At 33.3% G+C, this 24400-nt stretch overlaps 1 protein-coding gene across 4 annotated transcripts in view; it reads right to left on the reverse strand.

The window, feature by feature from the left end:
- The window catches only part of LOC110105762 (protease HtpX homolog), a 25139-nt gene extending 12709 nt beyond the window's left edge, over positions 1-12430 (reverse strand). For all 4 annotated transcript variants that reach the window (XM_028699573.1, XM_028699575.1, XM_028699574.1 and 1 more), the window contains exons 1-2: positions 12187-12430; positions 6541-6598 (exon numbers count right to left, since the gene is read on the reverse strand). In XM_028699573.1, coding sequence (XP_028555406.1) covers positions 6541-6598; positions 12187-12414 — 286 coding nt within the window. In that variant the 5' untranslated portion in view covers positions 12415-12430. The remainder of the gene's footprint in view (positions 1-6540; positions 6599-12186) is intronic.
- Between the last annotated feature and the right edge of the window lie 11970 nt (positions 12431-24400).

Raw genomic sequence — 24400 nt, forward strand, 5'->3', positions numbered from 1 at the left:
CTTAATTAGGCCAAAGGAAGGAGAAGGGACCGGCCTACGAGTTGAAGCAAGGAGGACGAGTTTAGACCTTTCAAGATAAGTGGGCCCCAATTACTTAAGTGAATTAATTCTTAAATCTGAAATTTAAATAGTTTAGAATTTAAAAGCGATTTAATTCCTTAATTAAAGGAGGAAAATTGAGGCATTTAACTCGTTAATGCAAATTTAATTTTGAATTGGATAGTTAAAACCTTCCAAATATGGATCAAACCCAAGTTAGGAAAGATTTCAAATTTAAAATTTTTTTGGGGGGATGTAGGGCAAGGAGGGGGGGTCAAATCAAATCCTAATATTTGATTTTTGACTCCTCTAGCTCATTAATGTCTAGTAAAAAAATTAGCTCATTATGAGCTGATTTTTAGTTCATTTATTGAACTAAAAATTAGCTCATTATTTCTTAAAATGATTTTTCTTCTTTCCCCTTTTTCTTCTCATTTCCTTGTTCCTTCCCCTTCCCCTTTTCTTCTTGTCTCTTGGAGAACCGTGGCTTGTATTTAATGGGGGATGAATTCTATTCATTGGAAAGTTATTAATTTTCCTTTGGGAATTCAGCCAGTCTTTGTTTTCCCAAGCTGTGCTGTTTTTCCGATGCTTTGCTGCTTTGGACGGGCTGTTTGCTTTATTGCCCCTTGGTGCCATGGGTTACCAATGTTTCCTTCAGAATTAATGTGGGGTTGATTTCCGAAATGGGGTGCTTTTTCCCGTTACTGTGCTGCTTTGGAATTTTCCGCCTGTTTGCTGGTGCCTTGGTTCCGTGAGCTGCTGGGTTGATTTTCCAAAATGGGCTTTTGGAAATCCTATGAAAACTAATGCTTGGAATGATGTGGCTTTTGGCATTCCTTTTCATTGCCTATAAAAATGAGATGATGTTGAGAAGAAAAATAGGTTATGTGAGTGATTTTTGGAAGCCAAAACCTGCGGGTTTGTTCGTGGAAAAGCTTGCGAGCTTGTTCCATTCTCCTTCTCCTCTAGGAAAGCTTGCGAGCTTCTCCTCCTCCTTCGTCTTGGCTTCTAACCTCTTTCTTCTATCCGCAAGTGTCATTCCATTGTATCATTCTTCTCTTGGAAAGCAACTTTAGGTGTCTTGTAAGAGTCATTTGTAAGAGTCGTTTGTAAGTGTCCAAATTGTAATAGTTTTTATAATATTAAAGTTGTGTTTTGTTTTGTTTAATTTGTCTAATTATTATAAGTTTTGTAATGTTCTATTTCCTAGTAAGGTCTCTTTTTTGTGATAAAAAATTTGGGTCCCTCTCCCAAATTTTTGATTGCATCACCCATCCTAAAAAAAAGGGATGGATCCGCCACTGTTCACAACCACTTATAAATTATAATGCTTGTTAGTGCACCATCCTATATATCCGTAATAACATCAACATATTTTTGAAACACAATTTTATGTCTTAAAGCACGCCAAATCAATTTCTATAGGAATTCAATCATAATATATCTTCCCAAGACCAATAAAAATCATATGAATATATTTTATTTGTTCTCTATACTTCTCCATATATTGACTTAACACAAAAATAACTTCCACGGCAAATTTTCTTACTTTGAAAGATAATTGGTTATCTAAAATTGAAGTATTTTTTTTTAAATCTATATTCAATTACTCGCTGCCAAAGCTTCATTGCATGAATCGGGCTAGCCAGGCCGGGTCGTGACATCTATACTTCTCCATATATTGACTTAACACAAAAATAACTTCCACGGCAAATTTTCTTACTTTGAAAGATAATTGGTTATCTAAAATTGAAGTATTTTTTTTTAAATCTATATTCAATTACTCGCTGCCAAAGCTTCATTGCATGACTAATAAGTTTAATTTATCTATAGCTAACATAATTTTAAATAACTTTATTCTTAAATATTTATATCAAACATCTTCTTCTCTAAACATTTGACGCCCTTTTTATCTTACAAAATTTCATTAAAATGATTCGTTGACTTAATATTTATATCAAACATCTTCTCTAAACATTTGGCCTCCTTTTTATCTTACAAAATTCCATTGAAATGATTCGTTGACCAAATCATTGCAATATTTTTCATAAAACCTCAAATCTCAATAGGTATTGAATATGGACCTAGAATTTTACCATTAAGTATGTTTTTTTAGAGTTAACTTCACTTCATTAATTTTTTGTACTATGTCTGTTCGCCCTCACATTGCTCATAAAGAATAGAAGGATCTTCATCCTACTCCACCTCAGCATTTCTCTTTATATTTTCAAAAAGATTTTGTTCAACTCATGAGAATCTGCCCTCCACTTTACATGGTAAATTTGCTCTCATTTTTTTCCAATGATGAGATCTCTAAGTTCCCATCTCGTTTCTCTTTCACTACTACAGGCAAGTCTTCCTGGGGTCATTCCAGTGCTGAGATTGTTCATAGATTCATGCCTAATTTGAGATTGATTGGAGAATTTTTCATTGGATTTCTTAATTCTTATAATTTTCTTATCAAATTATCCCTTGAGGTTGATTATTGAAGATTTTTCTTTAAGTATACCATACTACATAGATGGTTTTTTGATGCAGATGCTTGAGTGGCTTCCTCGCTTTAATTGTTTTAAAGAAGCACGTATTACTCTAGCTTGGGTGGCTTTTCCTCGACTTCAAATTCACTAATTCAACTAATCCACTATGTTCTCCCTAGTTTCAACTCCAAGTGAATACTATGATTGTTAACCTGATGGGGACATCAGAGCGTGGAAAGTCTATCAGAGACGTGGTCGTCGATCTACAGCCACGATTGAGTCGGTGTATTTCTAAGTTGAATTATTTATTTTCTTTATTATTATGTCATGTTGTATTTGCTTTATTAGTGTTTCCGTTTTTACCCCTTACTTAAGGGAGGTCGTTTGTAAGCCCATTGAGTGTTGTCGTCTTTTTATTTTCTTGAGTCTTTGTACGAGACTATATATAACCTCATTGTTCCCTTTTCATGTTAATGATTGAATGATTAAAAAAAATGTCCACATGTTTTGAGTTCTTATGAGAACTTGAGAGAGGTCAGAGTGAGATCCCTATGAGAGGGAGAATTGTGCATCACCCACCAACCTAGAAGAGTCGGGTTCGGGACCTTAATTTCTATCTCTTTCTCTTCCTCCTCCCACCACCACCGCCGGCCCTATCTCCCCCTCCCCACCCACGGTCCAAGCTCCGCTCGAAACCTAGAACCACCGGCCCTCCACCCTCATCGAACCCCTCCTTCCCCCTCACCCACCGAAATCCCACACAAATCCCCACCACCCGCCAACCCTATTCCCCTTGCTCTCCCTCCATAATTCAAATCCCCACCTTGAGCACCTTCCATAAATGATCCCCCTTAATTTGGGAAGGCTTAATTTCAAATTTCAATTTAATTTGAATTTGAATTTTTTTTTTCAAACTTAGGAAATCTATTTTAGGAAAGTTTAAATTAAACCTATTTGAATTTCAAATTCAAATTGGATTTAATTAAAACCTTTCCTAATTCATAAACCCAAATTAAGAAACCTTAATTCTCTTCCATTAAGCCCAATTAACTCCCCCATAGCCATCGGCCCATATAGGTTGGATTTGGGAAATTTATTTCATAAATCCCCATCCCTCCTCTTTGGAAATAATTCAACTCTTTCCCCCTCTACCCCCTTTGCCCGGCCCCTTCCCTGGCCCCACCTCAATTTATTTCCAATTGGAGAGGTTCTTCATTGGAAATAAATCAATCCCCTCCCCCTCTCTTCTCTCTTCCTTTAATTATTCTCAATCAAGAGGATAATTAGGAAGTGTTTGAATCATAATTCCCTCCACCTCCTCTCCCAAAAATCTGAAACAAATCTCTTACCCTTGCTCTCATCATTGGCCGGCCACCTCCCTCCCCTTTCCCCTCTTCATTTCTCAAGATTATCTCCTCCCTCTCAAGAGGAGTCTTCAAGGGGAGTATCAACGATCATCTTCAACATCTCAACCTTCAAAGTCTATGCATGGTCGATCCAGATCTTGATTACGGTCTCGCCTACGACGAATAAGGGTTTGTTAGCATCCTTCATAGCACCTTCTTCGATGTCAATCCGAACATCGACAACACCGTCGAAGAGTACGTAGAGCGCATTCTAGACACTCTTGTCGAGGAGTACGTAGAGCGCATTCTGGACACCCTTGTCGAGGCCATAGAAGAACAATTTGGCACCGTTCATTGGAGACTTGCAACCCAACCGTGATAAGGGTTTACCAATATACTTTCTCTCATATTTTCACTGTCTAACTTGTTCTTGTGATATGATTGATTCATGAAGGTCTTGTTCATCTATTTATGCCGAGCCTAGTAATCGTAGGACTTCATTTTGATCTCTATGCTTCTAATCTCACTGTTAGCATAGGGATTTTGTTTGAAAGCTACTTAATTTGCATTTTATTGATATTCTACGTTATTTTGATAAATCAAGCATTTGGCAAGTGTTTTAGCCTAAGCGTAGGCACCCCTTTCTCATTTTATTTTATCGTTTTGAATTGCTAATAGCTTTAATCATACTTGCTCTTATCTAGGAATAGTGAAAATTCTTATTGCATCCATTAAAAACATCTTAGTCCTACATCATAACCTCTCCAAGCCATCATGGTCAATGTGCTTCAATGCTCACATGGAATTATGAAAGTCATATTTTATTGATCCTTAGGATATTGGGGAGAATTTAAATAATTAAAACTCACTTTTGAGAATCATAGTTGTAGTTCTGACAACTTCGACCATTGCATTGTACACAAAACTTTGAACTTTTAAACCCTATCATGAAAACAAAGCCTTCCTTGAATGTCCATAGCCCAATAAAGAGGATCGACACCACAACCGCTTACAATCTCATTGATCTGAATCCATATGATGCATTAGCTCATCTTGATCATCCTATTGTTGGGAATATTATTGATCCAGATTCACAATAAGATGACTCTCAAATTGGTATCTATAGCAGAAACAAAGACATTAACAAAAAAAATTTCTTTTTTTTTTTTTTGCTGAGAGGGGAAAAAATAGAAGGACAATAAAAAAATGATAAAAATATATAGTCCCTAAACTATTTGTGATGGGGCATTTCAGTCCACAACTATTTAAAATATTCAATTTAGTCCATTGAATCCACAAATAATTCAAAATAGTCCCATAATTAAAATCATTCTTTAATTTGACAAAAATCTCAAATAGAATTCACAAATAGTTTGGTACTAATGTATTCTCAAACAATTAAGTTTTTCGTGAATACCCTTATTGCCCACCACATTCTTAAAAGTTACAAGAATTTTTGTCAAACTAAATAGTGATTCTAATTGTGGGACTATTTTGAATCATATTTGTGGAGTAACTAGAGTTAGGGGGCCGAATTGGACACTTAAAGTAGTTTGAAACAAAACTAGCTCACTACAAATAGTCCATAGATCATGTTCTAGAACGAAAATAATATAGTCACTCTCCTAGGTTTACCAAACTTAAAAAAAGATACTTTAAAGAAGGTATCAAGGAGTTCTCCTCTTCCTTCATATGATCTCCTAATTTGTTCTTGTCTTAGATGGTGGTGTTTTTTTTTTTTTTTTCCTTGACTGGTCATGAAATTCTATTTTAAAAAGAATCGTGTGCAGTTCAATGAATAGTTAGGAACTACTCATGTTACCAAAACAAAACTTTGAATATTTTCATCATTATACCTTATAGTTTATTAAAAGGACATACTAAATATAATAAAAGCAAAGGTGATACCTGAAAGCTTTGTTACTTAAGTTGCATTAATCTTTAAAGGAGTTTGGATTTAAATAATCAACATCATTAGCTTTATCTTAAAGGCCATTTTAAAATTCTTTTAACTTCTTCAAATTATATAGGCACAAAACTAGTGGGTCAAATAGCACAAAAAAGGGTAGAAGCTTTGGAGTGCATGATTTGTTAGGTTTGATATATAGAGACATTTGAATTTGAATATAAGGATAAAGGATTCAAGTAATGTGCTAGCAGAGGCAAATTAAGCGTAAAAAACATTTGCACTATTGCATCTAAAATTTATAATTTGAATTCAACTGTTTTCTACAGTGGAATCTACCTATCAAAGTTATAACAAAAGGAACATCTGAAAAAGTTACGTTAAAGGTTCATCTTTCCACCATTAATTCTTGATCCCTTTTTTTTTTGTTTGTGCGCCCATCAACCTACGTGCACGCACTTCTGCTGCGCACCAAGATTGAGGTGAAGAATGCCCATCAAAAGAAAATTTGGAATTTGAAATACAGACTAAGTTGACTGGTAATTGTCACAATTGTCCACCACGATCATATAGTGTCAAACAGAATACGCCATTCCACTTTGAAAGCTAAAAAGGGCAAACCTTTCCGATGAATATTCAGGTGCACATATGTAATGCTCAATTAAAAACTTAAAAGTGGCATAGAGGAGGGAGTGGTCTCCACTCCATATCAATTGAAGAGATAAATAACGCCAAAACAGAATTTGCAGAAGAGTTAAGGCATCGTTACCTAACAAAGCTTTGCCTAGTTCATTCAGTCCAGGAATCATCCTCAAAAGAAACGTGTTCTGAGAAAAGAATCAACACAAGCCTGATAAATAATGTAACTTTCCTACAGTTCTGAGAATTAGTGGGAAGAAGAGAAAGTATTGGGTGTCGAGAATATAAAAGAAAAGAAAGGATACATAAACTTTTTATTTTGATTGGGAGTTCTATACAAGAAATTAAGAAATTACGGAAAATGCTATATTAGAAGAGCACAAGATTGCAAGTTTTAATAATTAAATGTGTCGCAAAATTATAATTTAGTTATAATTAAATGATGTATAAAGGCACGGAATTGCAAGTTTTAATAGATTCCATATGGTGAACATTATGCCACCAATTAATTACATGCTCTTTACATTAAGCAAAAAATAAATCAATGAAGCAATAAATCATGTATAAATGCAAGAATAATTCAAATAATACGGCAATAATAGTTTAATTGCACTCCAATGTATTTTTGAAAAGTTGTAATATATTACTGAAATACAGAGAAATATATGTATAATAATTGCACATATTAAAAAAAATTATATCTTTAAAAGTTTATAGGAAAATCCATAGACCCGAAAAAAGAGCTAAACCTAATTAAGTTTAAGCTCAATCCATTTTAGTTTTCGAGCCTAAAAATTTAGCTTGGGCTCGGCCTGCATCTTGATTTAATTTGACATTTTGTGGGCCAAGCTAATCGAGCTTAAGCCAGCCCGACCCAATTAAAGGCCTAAGGGTCAATTTGACCCGACCCAAATTTATACCTTTGTCCTAATGAAAAAGAGAGAAATATTAATCGGGTCATCATTTTAGTATAAGAGATGACCTCGATTCTAGTCAATCAAAACAATAATAATATGTTTTCACTAATATCCTCGATCAAACAAGCGTAAAATAAAAAATAAAAAAATTAATTCCTTTATATTTTCATTATAATTTTCATTTCATTTTCTTTCTTGTATGTAATTCATTCGGACCAAACATAACTAAAGAAAAAATAAAACTATTCGTTGTATTCTTGATAGGAGTTTGAATAAAAAAATAATATAAATTATAGAATTAATCTGATATATGATTTTGCAATCAATAGCATCAAAATGATACAGTTAATTAATTTATAATTAAATTAAGATAAAATACTAATTAATTAATACATAAAAACTAGCTAATATATTAATAAACTATTTGTACCCGACTAATCTATCAAACATAAATCAGTCCATAAGACAAAATATGAATAGGCTAGGAGTGAGATAAGAGTAAACTTTTATTAAGTACAACAACAACAACAATATCATCAAGCCTTTATCCCACCACGTGGGGTCGGCTACATGAATCTTTTTTCTCCATTGTGTCCTATAAAAAGTCAAATTCTCAATCAAGTAATTGTGATCAAATTTTGAAAAGAATTGCATTTAAAACTATTGCTTTGCCTTTATATAATTGCAATATATTAAAAATCAATTAAATTTTATATTGCAACTTTTCAAAATAAACTCAGCAATTTTAAGGCCCGTTCTCACCAAAATATAGATAGAAATATATGAGCCACTTTTTTCTCAAAGATGGAGTGAGCACTTCAAAAATTTATTAATATGATTCCCTTTCACTTCGTTTCTGCTCATTTTTGGGAAACAAAAATGTAGGGGTGTCAAAAAATGATCCGACCCGCTAAACCAAACCCGACCGAAAAAATATGGGTTTGGGTTGACCCTTTTAATAAACAGGTTGAGTTTGGACTTGATTTTTTCGACTTATTTATTAAACCAGGCGGGTTCAGTTGACCCACGAACTCGTTTTTAACTCAAAATGATTCATTTAATATTTTTTCCTTAAATTTTTTTTACTAGTACGTATAATCTTCTTATTTTTTATCAAATATGTTAAATTTTCTAGTTAATAAGTTATAAAAAAAAAAACCAAAATAGGTAAACTAGTCAAGTTTGGGTCATTTAAGTTGCTTGAGGGTCGGATCAGGTTGGTGTTTTTGACCCATTTATTAAACAGGTTGAATGGATTCGGGTCGGCTTAAGTTCAGGTCAAACTCAAATCTGATCCGTTGACCCATTTTGACACCACTAAGAAAAAAATACTAAATGTTGGCCCGTTCTCACGAAAATATAGATAGAAATATCTGAGCCACTTTTTTCTCAAAGATGGAAGGAGCACTTCAAAAGTTTATTAATATGATTCCCTTTCACTTCGTTTCTGATCATTTTTGGGAAACAAAAATGTAGGGGTGTCAAAAAATGACCCGACCCGCAAACCCAAACCCGACAGAAAAAATCTAGGTTTGGGTTGACCATTTTAATAAACAGGTCGAGTTTGGACTTGATTTTTCTGACTTATTTATTAAACAGGACCGATTCAGTTGACCCGCGAACTCGTTTTTACTCAAAATGATTCATTTAATATTTTTTCCTTAAATTTTTTTACTAGTATGTATAATTTTCTTATTTTTTTATCAAATATGTTAAATTTTCTAGTTAATAAGTTATAAAAAAAAAAACCAAAATAGGTAAACTAGTCAAGTTTGGGTCATTCAGGTTGCTTGAGGGTTGGATTCAGGTTGGTGTTTTTAAACCATTTATTAAACAGGTTGAATGGATTCGGGTCGAGTCAAGTTCAGGTCAAACTCAAATCTGATCCGTTGACCCATTTTGACACCACTAAGAAAAAAATACTAATTGTTGTTGTTGTTGCCGTTGTTGTTGTTGTAAGAAAAAACACTCCTTATTGAAGAAACACTTACCTTTTCTTTCCTTCTTTTATCCTAATTAGAAACTCCCAATCAAAAAAGAAAAAGTTTTCATTTTTTTTTCTATTTCCCTAATTTTATCTTCTAATTTTAACTCTGAAACTGATGAAAAAATATTTACCCAAGTAATTTCAAAATACATGAATGTAGGATTTACATAAATAGCACTCAAAATTTCATCATTTATACATTTAACACAAACTTCACTATTTATTCATATACCACTCAAAACTTTAAATAACAAAAAAATACTACTTACCCCTCAAAAAGTTCACACGACTTTCAGATCCCATGTCAAATTCTTTGTTTTTGCATGTCATCAATCTTGTCACCACCTTCGCAAATTGTCAGTCCTATCACCAGCTTCGCACACCACCGGCCTCATTGATGCCATTCCAATGAAATCTCAATGCTCTGTCATCGGAAGAGGTGGAAACTCCATCCCTACAGAGAAAGAAGATTATGATAGTCCAAGCCCCTTCACAGCGGAATCCTGTCATGACCTTCATCTTCTCTTGGTCCAAAGTTTGTCTTTTATGGAGCTAAGGAAGATTATTTATTATGTACATAGTGAAGTTTATATGAATGGGGGTGTTTACACGCATAACAATCAAAACTTCATTATTTAGATATTTAACACCTAAACTTCAATGATATTTATATACACTTAAAACTTTAAAATATCACTTGCCCTGCAAAAATTCGTAACTCTTCTAGACCCTGTCGTAACTTCTTCGTTTTTACACGTCCGTACCGTCACCAGCTTTACACAAAGATCAATCCCATCAATGCCCTTCCCAATGAAATATTGATGCTTTGTTCATGGGAGATGATGGAAAATGCGACAGCAGGGAAGGAGGGGTATTGCAGTTGGAGACCAGACCCAACGAGATCTTGTTGCGAGCTTCAATTTGTTTTTAATGGAGCTAAGGAGGGTGATTTATCATGTAAATAGTGAAGTCAATGGAACTGTTTGGAAGCAAATTTATCCTGGATTTAGGCACAAATACTACCAAACGATGTTGATGTCAACGTTAAATCCTACAGTGGCTTATTAATAATCAAGTGGATAGATTAGATATGACTATATTAATTAAAAAAATAAATTAATATTTATATTAATATTAATTAATCAGATATTAAACGTTAAATCCTATGGTGGCTTATTAATAATCAAGTGAATAGATTAGATATGAATATATTAATTAAAAATTAAATTAATCTTTATATTAATATTAATTAATCAAATATTAACTAAAAATGATATTATTTGCAGTTTAATGGCGAAAAAAATATATTGTATCAAATTAGGTGAATAATTTACTAATTAATCATTAATTTCAATTTTTGAATACTATTTAAACTAATTATGATCGTACGCAATGAGATTATATACTTTAATTTTATTATCAATAGCTAATATTAAAATTATATTAGAACTAATAAATTCAAATCCTGAACTAAGTAGCCAAACAGTTCATTGGATTTAATCGAATTTAGTCTTTTTCATGCCAAATAAATTTCAAAATTTAACTACCACAAGATTCACTAATTCCATATATCCAAGATTTACTAAATCCTAATTGAGTTAAATCATACTTATAAACAAATAACTAATATGTGTTAAATATGTAAACGACAAAATATTGAGTGTTGCATATCAAATCCCCTGCATAAATTCAATGTCTTCACGAAAGGAGTGAAAGCCGCAAATTCAAGTAGATTGCCAAACAAATATATCATGTGTATACTCATGCATGATTTTTCAGGTACTTAATAGGTATTCAACATGTCATAGTAGGAGAACTCAAACCCCATGGACCTTTGTAGTTAAGACTCACCCAAGCAGAATCATCCTCAACTAAGCAAAGCAAAAGGATAGGAGTTGCTCAAGAAACTCCAAGGGTTCTCACGGACCACTCAAATTAGCAGGACTCACCCCTCCGGTGAGAAGCGCACTCCAAAAGCAACTCGTCGCACAACTCGGGTCGTGGGCCATCAATGAAACTCATTAGCCTAACTGCGAGGAAAGATACTCCCAAGGAGATTCAAGCTTGCCTATTTGCACTTGACCGACAATAGAGTCTACTATCCTTGCGATCCAAATAAACTCACCCCTCACATTAAGAAAGCTCAAGGAACCCTTCCAAGAGGTCATCAATGTCACCAAACTAATGACTCGTCAAGAACAATCCTTCCTACTTGGTCCATCAGAGGACTTGCCTTCTTCTACTCTCCCATGAATTCTTGGAATAAGGGAACTCACCCTGAGACCAAGGGCTTAGATCAAAAGGCAATAGCTATCCCCACTCCCCAACACTTATCAGAGCATGACGTGTGTCCATGACAATCTATATGAGGTCTCATTCATTATTATACTTCTTATCTTTTTTATGTAGCCTTCATTGTAGCCCTTGGATTCCTATAAATAAAGTGTGAAGATGCATATTTTGAATCTTTTGGCACTTTCTAAAGATACAATTGTGCTAGTAAAATACATGTCCCCAAATCTTCTTCTTCTTTCCATACTCACTCATAGATTCTCAGGTTCCAACCTCTTAAGCATATATGTTAGTAAGGTCAGGTATCATTTGAACAAGTTTGTATCCAGCACGTCTTAAATAAATTCAAAATATTAATTTGTAATCAAACAGCTAATATGTGTTAAATCCTACTTGTAACCAAACAACTAATATATCTTAAATATGTAGATGATTAAATTTTGAGTGCTACGTATCTAAATCCCCTTCACAAATTCAATGTCTTCACGGAAGGAGTGAAAGCCGCAAACTCAAGTAAATTTCCCAACAAATTTATTACGTCAGATCAAGCTGTGAAAATCTAAGGGCTGTATCAAGATACCTGCTTGTCTAGTGGATGCCGAAAATCATCAGCCTCAAGATTTTGGAAGACGACGGGAGCCGCCCGGCAAATTGGAACCCTAGCTCCGCCTTGCCTCCCCTCTTTCGTCGACCCATCTCTCGTGGAAAGAGACCGAAACCGGACTCCTGTGCTCCGTACCCTATCCGTTAAAAGAGACGAGGGGTTGACCCATACGAAATATGAGAGAGGGAGAAAAGACGAAGCCATTAGCTAACGAGCGGGACTCTGCGGGAGAGGGAAGGGGAGAGAGAGAATCAGAAACGCGGTCTTACAACGGCCGTCTTCCTTATGTACACGGAACCGGTAAACTTTAGGCCACGAGGGCGACTTAACGGTAACATGTCTCGCGGCATGAAAGTCTGGAGGAAGATATAAAATATTAGGCTTTTAGGGGTGTAAAATCGGCTGAATTTTTTTCTTTATTCGAGTTTATTTTTTAAGCTAAAATTTTATTTATTTATATAAAATAAATATTTTTATTTATATATATAATATTTATATTATTATAATTATTAGATGATCCTCTTATTTATAAATAACATTAAAATGTTTGTATCATGCATAACTTTCTTTGATTTATACGTTGTGGTATTATAAAAATAAAAATATATATTTATTTATTAGATATATTAGATATATAAATATATGAAAAATTATATGATATATAAATAAATGTCTCTGAATTTTCTTATGGATTTTGAGCCTTTAAAATTAAAAATTTAACTTAAATTTATTCATCAATTTTAATATTAAATATATTTTTCTTATCAATGACAATGAGCAACTGGCAACGAGCAACTAATAGTGGTTGGATGTTGATAATAGCGGAGGTGACAATAACAAAGAATTTATAATGTATTTGAAAATTGATCAATTTTAATGATTTTCATATACACAAAAATTAAAACTAGATAGTGGATTTCAAATATTTAAAAAATATATTTTATATTTTTTTTTCATTTCAAACAAAATATCAATATTTTCAAAACCTTGCATTTAAAATGTTTTATACTTCTTTTGTCCAATAAAAAATAAAAAATATCTAAATGTTATTTTTAAGCATATTTAAGAATAATTTAATTCTTTAGTAATAAATAAAAAGGCCAAAAGATATCAAAATTTTATTTTTTTAACTATAAAATAAAAACAAAACAAAAAAATTGCAAAAATAACTCCTAGTAAAAATATTTTTTAGTAATATATAGTATATATTTTGCAAATCATCCCAGGGGCATTTGAGCCAGATTTGTACGTAGCTTATATAGATTTATTAGTTGAAAACTTTGACTATCAATCAAAAAATTTTAGGTTCAAAACTTATATATATCAGTTTAAGATCTTGCGGCTCTTCTCTTTCTCATCTCGCTATAATTTCTTTTTCTTTGACTAAATATGGCCTCAATAAAAAAAAATCTCATCTTGCATAGATGATGCTATTTAGTTCAAAAATGTTATAAGGGGCTGCTTGGCTGGCTGACTTTAAAAAATATATAATATTTGAAAATATTATATATATTTTTATTATTATAAATCAAATATATAGATTTTTTATTAAGATGTTTTTCAAATGTATTAAAATATTTTCTTTCCTATCCGTTGGAAGGGCTTGTAGAAGAACTCCAAGAATTATTAGAATTTGAAAATATGGTGTATTTTAAATGCATGAAAAATATAATTTTTGAAATATTTCTAATACTCATAATTTATTTTGAGTTTTTTTGACTAAATAGGAAAAAATATAATATAAATAAATAAAATACAGTTTATGCCTAATCTTCCTATCAAAGTAATAGGTCGTGGCCACTTAGTTTTTAATTTAATTGATTTTTTTGGCATTTTTTAGTCAATTTAGATAAATTCATAAATACTAAAATGCATCACATATAAAAACTTCAAACTTAATATCTCTTAGTTGGTAAATAAAGCTCTCTAACCAACAGATCAAAATGAGCTGCTCCAAAATTAATTGAATAATTTGAATAGTTAGAGACTAATATTGTCAAAATGACTAATCTCAAACCAATGCAATCAACTTTATGAATGCATTTTTTTTATTAATTTTCAAGTGTATTTAAGTGAAATGTTGGCGATTTTTTCAAACTTCCCTCTAAATAAGAAGACGAGGATATTTCAAAATTCTAAATTATTTTTTTCTTATTTAAAAATATATTCTCGTAAACTACTCTTGCACCACAAACTTCAAATTTCCTTCTCTCTCTCGTCTTATCTCTTTCTTTTAACTCTGTCCACATCACCAATTTCTTTCCCACCTCCTCATTCCCTCATAACAGCTTAACCTCTCTCTCTCTCTATTACATTCCAAAGCCGATTAGATTTTATCCCTTTCATCTCTCTCTCTCTCTCTCTCTCTCTCTCTCTCTCTCTCTATCGATCTATCTATCTATCTATATTTTTCTATCTCTCGATATCTCTATCTCAACAAGCAACCATAATTTTTGCAAGAGGACATAAGAGTTGGACAAAGGCTAGGAGGATTTACATTTTGTTATTGTTATTTAGTTGAAATTAATATTCATAAGAACGGGTAGTGAGTACTAATCTCATTGAGTAATATGGAATGCTAAGCATTTTTTTTTTATTCATTTGAATATTAATTAAATTATTTTGTCATGCTATTGATGCAACTATTATTTTTATTCATGCTTATATTGAATAAAATGATGAGCATGTATTTTATGTTTAGTGATAGCCTGATAGGCTTGAAGTGCAAATGATGAGACGACATCTATATTACATGATTTGCCACTTATTATTATATTTTTTATGTATTAATTTTATGGTATATTTTATACAATTCATTGAGTTTAATCCCCATCTTGCATGTGATATTTTTTATGACATTGTGATATAAATATTTTCTTTAGTGGTCATGATAATATATATATACTTATGATGTAAAATAGAGAATAATAATCGTGATCATTATGCAAGAAATTTTTTTATTGTAAATAGTACAATCATTGTAAATGATTTTTTTTTTTGTAATTGTTCAGTGTTTATATTCTATAATGCTTTAATGGCTTCATGCGATCAAAAGTGAATTTGTATTTTGCTATCCAAATTGATCATGAATTTAGAGGGCAAAATATTTTGGAAAATCACTAAATGTGCTGCATTCGATCATTAATTACAGGAAATTCAGGTAATACAGGCAGTCATTACCGGCGGTCCTATAGCTGTCGATAATACCGACGGTTTTTAATAAACCGCCGTCGAAATTAGCGGGGTATAATAACCGGCGGTTAGGGTGCCAGTTTTATCTTATGCTGGCAGTCAAACGGCGGTAACCCAACAGTTTAGCTGTCGGTAAAAACTACGGTTTTGACGGCCGGTAAGCCACCGGTGATTAATCGGAGGTCGCCAGTGGTAAACTGGCGGTAACATCGGTGGTTTTGACGGCCTGTAAGCCGCCGGGTATTAACCGGCGGTCACCGGCGCTACAACTGTCATAAATTACTGGCCGTTTATGCCGCCTATAAGTATAACCGCCGGAAATCGTTTCCTACGCGGTTTATTCCGATAGTTTTTGAACCGCCGGTATTTTACGAAAACGCCGGAAATCTAACATTAACTGCCGGAAAAAACCGCCGGTAATAGCTGAATTTCTTGTATTGAATGATTATTTTGTAAAACCATATACATCTATATCAACTTGGTCAAGTCATCATGCATGAAAGCTTAAACCCAATCCAACAAGTCATTAATCATGAATCAATATAGTACTCGACTACTATAATTTCGCCATAAGATTTTTGAAGGTGATTACTGGTCAAGTTAATTATCTACATGTAAATCTTGGTACCCATATAGAGTACTATCTTATCGACTTAGGGTAGGGTTCTCATCATAAAAACACATCCAATGTTCTTGTCATCAACCTGAAAATTGCTCAAAGTTCCATTTTGGTGGAAAACTATCAATTAGACTCATTCGCTTCACAAATAACTACATTGAGTCTACTTAAGCAAATTGCTTATATTTTTATCTTATGACACTTCTTATACTGATGATATTAGATCTTTACTATAAATAGGGGATCAAATGTTGGTTTTAGGATGGATTGTCTCTTAAAAAATCAGTTTTTTCATCTGTCTTATGTATGTTTTATACTTGTTTGTAATGTGAAGAAATATGACTCTAATATTTATTGTAATGACCGCTTTTGTAGTAATAGAACTATCTGTAATAACCTAATTTTAATGTGGTAAGAGTTTGCACGTTTAATTAGCATTTGCAAAATAAAAATTATGCATTTCTAAAAAATTTACCTTTAGGATGTTTTGGCACTGTGTTGTTGGCATTGCGGCTATGTTCTCTCTATTTATAGGTGTTGCAGTGCTGGATACTGAGTGGCGCAGTGTTGTGTGCAATAATGCAGAGTTACGGCACTGGTTAAGGTGATGCAAAGTTAAACTATTTCTTTGAGTACTTGAAATCTTCTCTTGACAGCACTGTGACTGTATTATGGTAGTGTTGTTGTGTTAGTCTATAAATATCAAAATCCATAATCTAAAATTCGTATTTCTTTTTCAGAGCAAACAGTTAGAGAAAGAGGAAGATAATTTAGAGAGAAAAAATAGGATTTGGAGGTCGTTGAGCTAATTTTACTCAACGGGTCAGTAGAAAAAAAATTTGTCTAAAGATAGATAATCATTACCCTATTTCAGATTTCAATTTTGTGAAGAGGGACGTGGCGCCAGACCTGAATATTATAAAAATATAAATTTTCAATTATTTCTTTTTTTATCAAATTTCATTCTCCTCATTCCTTAGGTAGTTGGCTTAAGAAGAAAAAATTATAGAGAGAGAAAGCTCACTTTGGGTGACTTCAATTCGATATTGTTGGCCCAGTTTTAAATGTTGTCTTGATCGAGATAGGTTATATTTTTCCGATTTAACTTTTTTAAAATATAGAAAAATTAGGATTTTTTAGATTCACTTATAATTTTAAAGTGTAAAAATTAGAATAACTTTACACTCGCTAAACTTTAGTCATATAACTTTCTATATATTATAAAGACATTTATTCTAGACATTTAAATATTTTACTAAAAATTTCCTGCTAGGTAAAATGCGCTATTTTATTAAGTTCGAAAATAGTTATGATCATATAAAATAATGTTGAAGTACAATTAAAGCTTCATAATAATATTATAAACAATCTCTGATAATTTAGTAAAACTCTGAAACTGTGAAATAATGTTCAGTAGTTGATTATATCTATTAAGAGACATTATACTACTTAGGTCATTTATTGCACTGCTTAGGAGTTATTGGATCACTTTGTTGTGTTATAGATGTTGAATTGCACTTTGTTGTGTTATAGTTTATCATCTACAATGCCATAGCTATTATGATTTAATTCAATTGAATTAATCATCAGATAAACAATATATGAGCCTTATTCGAATTATGTTTGAGCCATATCTAAATTATGTTTGGCAATGTTCAAATCAAATTTGAGCCATGTTCGAACAAGTTATGATGCAATTTGAATCAAATTTGAGCAATATTTGAACTAGTTCTTAGCTTTGAACAATTTCTAAAGCATATTTGAATCATGTTCAAACTAAAATTGAACAATATTTTAACAACATTAAACTATGTTTGAATGAGGTTTAAATTTGGTCCCAACAAATTTGAAATAAGCTTCAAATTAATTAGATTCAAATAAGAATTAGTTTAGAGTAATTTATTTCGCAACGTACTTCATATAAATAATCTACAATTAAAAAAACATGATAATTTACTTCTAAATGAACATTTGTGTATTTTTTTTTAATAAAATAAAAAGTAAATATATTTGATCAATAAAGTTTTGTTTGACACAGCCAAAATTTTCTAAAAATAGCCCCTTCTCCTTGATCTGATGGTTGAGAACTTTGATTATCAATCAAGAAGTATTTGGATTGATAGTTTGCCTAGAAGATGTGTATGAGCTTGCTTTAATTATCTTAAAAGTAAAAAAAAGAAATCATATAAATTTTGTTCTTTCGAAATCCAGCTTTTGCTTCTTTTGCTTTAGAAATTATTATGTGTGGACTCCGGACAAAGCTCTGCGTTTATACTCAAATGAAATTGTGACGCGTGGATTGGGCATGTCGATATTCAATATATATTTTTTATAGCTTATGAACCGACCTAACTTGACAAATTCAATTGACGTTAGTTTTTAAGAAAATAACCCACGAAAAGTCCCCAAATTTTAGGGTTCCTAAATTTTAGAGTTTAAAAGGAATAAAACTTTTGATAGTGAGAAAGATAAATAAGAAACACATGGAGACTGGTTTGAAGTTCATTCTTTGAGGAGATGCTTCAACTTATTTGTAAATTTAAAACTCCTCAGAAGTTTTACTATGTTTCATGTAAATGCACGTTTTATTGAGCTTAATTTTTTCAATTGAGAAACATGTTGTAGAAGCAATTACAGTAGAACAATATTTACCCTCAAGACAAATCAAATTCTTAAACATGCTTGAATGCTTGAATGGGAAATTTTTTAAGAATGTAATTTTCAATTATTTATATGTTGAATGCCGCAAAGAGAAACATTTTTCGCATTTAAAGACATGCTTTTGTAAATAACCTATGTAAAATTTAATAGATAATAATAATCTTTGGGAACTTCATTTATTTTTTCATTTTTTTTTAACTTATACGCCGTCGTGTGTATAGAAGAGAAACTATTTTTTAATTATACTTTTTTTTTTCCAATACATTGTGAATTGACTATGTGTTACATTTTAAAAATTAGGATTCTAAGATATAAATGGTTTACATGATATTTTCGTTTATTTTGTGATGCTTTTTGAACTTATACATTGTGTATAGAAGATACACAATTTATATACATTAAATACACAGTTGATACGCAATAAATATTCAATAAATATATAGTAAATATGCAACAAATACAAAATAAATATGCAGTAAATATACAGTAAATATGCAGTTGATGCGTATTGAGTGTGTTTTGAGTGGATATTGTGTGTGTATTATTTGTAATAAATCTTTTTTTATTACAAGTTCAATTATGAATTTGTATTACTTGTAATAAATAATTTTTATTATAAGTTTAATTATGAATTCACAAAAATATATTTATGTACAAGTTCAAAAAATGCACATTCGATATACCATCGATACACAGTAACTATACAGTTGATATGCTGTTAATGCATAGTAAATACTTATTAAATACGCAATAGATATACAACAAATTTGCAGTAAATATGCATCAAATAAGCAGCAAATACTCAATAAATATGTAGCAAATATGCAATACATACGCAACAAATACATAATAAACACACAGTAAATACTTTCTTTCATTTTCCGAACCTTCACTTTCTTATATTTCATTATATTCGTTTATGATTCTCGACATATTCATCAATGGAGACCGCAACTTCAATAAAATTTAAATTTTTATTTTTTGTGAGAAAAAGTTATCCAATTCATGTAGTGTTTTCTAAGGATTTGGATGTGATTGTAGGTACAAAAAAAAGAGTAACTATGTTGAAACTAAATACAAACATGAAATTTTTGAAGTAAAATACTTTGCCGTGTTTGATTCTAATAAACATGAGGTAATTTATGTAAATTTTAATTAAATATAAGTAAGATATGTTACAAATCTATTTTTCTTAATGACAATCTTTTAATGAAAAATATGAAGAAAAAATTATCAAATCTCTCTATCTGATCACTTATCCTCTCTTTACAACAAATCAATCAAACAAAGAAGAATGTTTATTTTAACTTTCTCTTTCTTTAAAACCAATCAATTAGCTACGTATTTATATTACGTTTAATGTACATTTGCTATGTATTTCCTGCGTATTTACTGTGTATCTATTATGAATCGAGGGTGTATCAAACATGCATTGTTGAACTTATAAATAAATTTATTTTTGTGCATTCATAATTGAATTTGTAATAAAAAAATATTTATTATAAGTAATACATGTTCAATACGTATTCATAATTAAACTTGTAATAAAAATATTTATTACATGTTATACACACAAATACATACTAAATATGCACTAAATACACATTCAATACACACTAAATACATACTAAATACGTATCAACTACACATTTATTAAATATTTACTATATATTTATGTATTTGCTGCGTATTTGTAGAAACAGAGAATGCAAAGGAAATAAAAGAAGAAGAAACCTAAAACTCTTTATTATCTTTCTTGCCTAAAGTGATACAAAGAGCTTCTTTATATAGAAGCATATATACATAAAGAAAGCTATTTACAAAAGTAACATAGAGCATTATGGAATATAACATGTAACCGAATATAGCCAAATGTATTATTCTAATACCCCCCTGTTAAATTGATGGGTCCGGAACGACAGTCAATTTACTTCTAAGAAAAACAAATCGTGGAGTAGATAGTGATTTTGTAAATATATCAGCGACTTGATATGTCGTGCTAATTGGTGGAAGACGAATATTTGTTTGTTGAATGTGATCCCTTAAAATTTTTTTGATCAATCTCAATATGTTTCGTACTAGAGTGAAACATTGGATTGTTAGCCAGAGCTATTGCAAACATGTTGTCACAGTGGAGATCGGTTGGGTAGTTTTGAGGAATTCCAAAATCGGAAAGCAGGCGGCGGAGCCACACTATGTCCGAGGTCAGAGCGGCGAGAGCTCTGTATTCGGACTCCATGGATGATCTGGATACCGTGCGTTGCTTCTTTACCGTCCATGCCAAGACACAAGTGTATTACCTAAGAATGAACAATAACCTGAAGTAGATTTCCTCGTGATTGGATCGCCTGCCCAGTCGGCATCTGAAAAAGATTTAAGTACTAAGTTAGATTTGGTTATCGGTATGCCGTAATGTAACGGATAGAAGATAGAAGTGCGGAGGAAACAGATTATGCATATGTTGGGATAGAAGATTAATGCTGTAGGAGATGTCCGGGCGAGTTAACGTGAGATATTGTAGAGAGCCAATTATGCTACGGTAGAGAGCAGAGTCCTGCAGCTTTTCGATTTTGAATTCGGTTGGCAGTTTTGTACAAGTTGGATTTGCCAACGTGTTGCAGTTCATCATGTCCACTTGACAAAGAATGCTATTCGCATATTTTGCCTGTGACAGAAAATAGGAATGTTCAGTTTTATGTATTTTGATGTCAAGAAATTTGTGAACATCTCCAAGATGTTTCATAGAAAATGCATTGTTTAGTTGAGAAATAATAAACTGAATTTGATTCGAATCAGATCCCGTAATGAGGATATCGTCCACGTAAATGAGGATAAAGATTTGAGCTTGGTCTTTGCGGTATATGAGAAGAGAGGGGTCCGCCTGACTATGAAGAAACCCCAGCGTTGTGAGGAACGACGTAAACGTGTTGTACCATTGACGTGGCACCTGCTTTAAATCATATATTGCTTTGTTCAGCTTGCAGACGTGATTCGGACGCGAGCTATCTTCAAATCCTTTAGGCTGTGACATGTAGACCATTTCAGACAATGACCCGTGAAGGAATGCATTTGCCACATCCAGCTGTTGAACTGGCCAGTTCTTGTGCAGAGCTATTGTTAGCAATATTCGGATCGTTGGTAACTTAACTATTGGGCTATATGTTTCGGTATAATCAATACCGAACTCTTGATTGTTCCCTTAAGCCACCAACCGTGCTTTATGTTTGGCTATGGACCCGTCAGTGTGGTATTTTGTTCGATACGCCCATTTGTAGCCAAGAATAGAAGCATTTTTTGGTGGTTCAACCAAGTGCCAAGTCCCCTGTTTTTGGAGAGCATAGATTTCCTCATTCATTGCCATACGCCAGTGTGTACCTTTGGACGCCTCTATGTCGTGGTGGGATCTGTCATTTGGTCGTTTGTTGCTGAACATGAATGAGATTCATCCTGTTTAGTTGCTTGAGAGAACATGTTTTACTGCGTGTGGTCATGTGATGTATAGGAACGATGTGGGTGGCAGGTTGTTGAGCAATTATAGAAGAATCCGATGGCTGCATAGGAGTATTGGAAGGTTGGACTGGCTGCTGAGCCATCCAGTTATCCAGAGGCGTATTTACCTGCTTATTTTGGATAGCAGGGTTTAAACAACTTGTAGATACAGGTGTTAGTAAGAGAGGGCTAGTATCAGATGATTTTACTGTGATATTAGAAACAGAATTAGGAAACAGAAAAATGTTCTCGTGAAAGCTAATATGACGAGAAACAATTATTTTGTTGGTAACAAGGTTAAGACACCGGTAACCTTTGTAAATATCTGAGTAGCCAAGAAATACACACGGTTGCACTGTAGGCATGAGTTTGTTCCTGGAATGAGAGGGGGATAACGGATAACACTTGCATCCGAAAACTTTAAGGCCGTCGTAGACATGTTTCATGTTAAACATCATCTCAATTGGGGAACAATTTTTGAGTGTGTGGGAAGGTAACCTGTTGATCAGATGAACTGCCGTGGTGACAGCGTCCGGCCAGTAAGAATTTGGCATTGACGCTGTTAGAAGCAGCGACCTGGTTGTATCGATGATATGCCGATGTTTTTGCTCGGCGAGTCCATTCTGTTTCGGTGTATAAGGACCAGAGATCTGATGCGTTATGCCATGCTTGACAAGAAAATTCGTAAACTCAGAGTTTACAAATTTGGATCCTCCGTCCGTGCGCAACATTTTGATGCGGTTCGACGTGAGGTTCTCAATTTTAGTTTTAAAATTAACAAAAGTAAGAAAAACATCAGACTTAAAACATAAAGGAAAAAACCAAGTGTAATGCGTGTAATCATCTACGAAGATGACATAAAATTTGAATCCTTGAGCAGATGTGGTTGGAGCCGGTCCCCAGACATCACTGTGAATAAGCACAAGAGATTGAGATTGCCTGTTGAAGGAGCTGGAAAATGCTAATTTGTGGCATTTAGAAGCCGAACAAGATTCACATTTAGTATGTTGTTTATTCATATTGAGCATGGGATTACAACTAGAAATTAAATCAAAAATAGATTTTTGAGGGTGTCCAAGGCGTTGGTGCCAAATCCGAGAAGCATCCAGTTGAGCGGAGAGTGCTTGATGTTGCATGGCCGTTTTCTTCATCGGAATGGCGTAGAGACCATCATTGGACGTTCCTCGAAGAATGGTATCCTGCGTCGCTAGATCCTTCAACACAAAACCATATGGATCAAAAGTAATAGAGATATGGTTGTCTTTAGTTAGTTGGGAAATATACAATAGATTGTATTTGAGAGAGGGAGTATGAAAGATTTGCGAGAGCCGCTGCTTATGAGAGGGGGTCGGGAGAATGCCCGCCCCAATGTGTGCGATGCTAACGGAGTTCCCATCGCCAATAGTCACGTTGTTGGATCCATGTTATGGCTTGGTCATGGTCAGATTGTCCAAAGAATTTGTGAGGTGCGATGAAGCACCTGAGTCCAAGAACCAGCTAGCGTCCATGGTGTCCGACGAGGCAAATAATGCCGTATTCGCATTCTTGGAGGGAGCCACATATTGCATATCCATTCTATGCCAGCACGAGTGAGCGGAGTGCCCCTTCTTGGAACAAATCTGACATATAACGGCCGCATTTGGGTTGCTGCGATTCGTTATGGACGAGCCATATGTATTCTTGGCTCTGGATCGCCGGCCTCGACCACGGTTTGTGAGCAGAGCCATGTTTGGATCAGTTGACGACGAGAATCTTGCTGTGTCGGATGCGATGTTAATCTCCTCACTTAGCAGTAGAGGATAGATTTGATCCAGGCTTAGCGGCAACGACGTCGTTCGAACAGACGACTTGAACGACTGATACAGTTGAGGAAGATCGTTAAGAATGTAGTGGATCACGTCTTCAACATCAATCGAAGAACCAGCCGCAGCTATTTGATCCACGATTGATTTAATTTCGAAAAGGTAGTCAGTCATGGATTGATTTTTGAGCGCGACTTTGTGGAGGGCATTCTTGAGTTGTATCACCTTGGAGCGGTTTGTGGCTTGAAATCTTGTTTCAAGTGCAGTCCAAACCTGCGCAGTAGACTCAAGAGAAATGACATATGGGAGGATAGAGGGAGAAATGGTTGAGCAAATGGATGCCGACAAGTTTTGATCAGTGAGCAGCCATTGCGCATAGTTTGGATTGGGAGACGTAGAACCGTTAGGAAGAAGCATCGTAGGAGAA

The sequence above is a fragment of the Dendrobium catenatum genome, unplaced genomic scaffold (genome assembly GCF_001605985.2).
Source record: "Dendrobium catenatum unplaced genomic scaffold, ASM160598v2 fragScaff_scaffold_1342, whole genome shotgun sequence".
Taxonomy (NCBI): Eukaryota; Viridiplantae; Streptophyta; class Magnoliopsida; order Asparagales; family Orchidaceae; genus Dendrobium; species Dendrobium catenatum.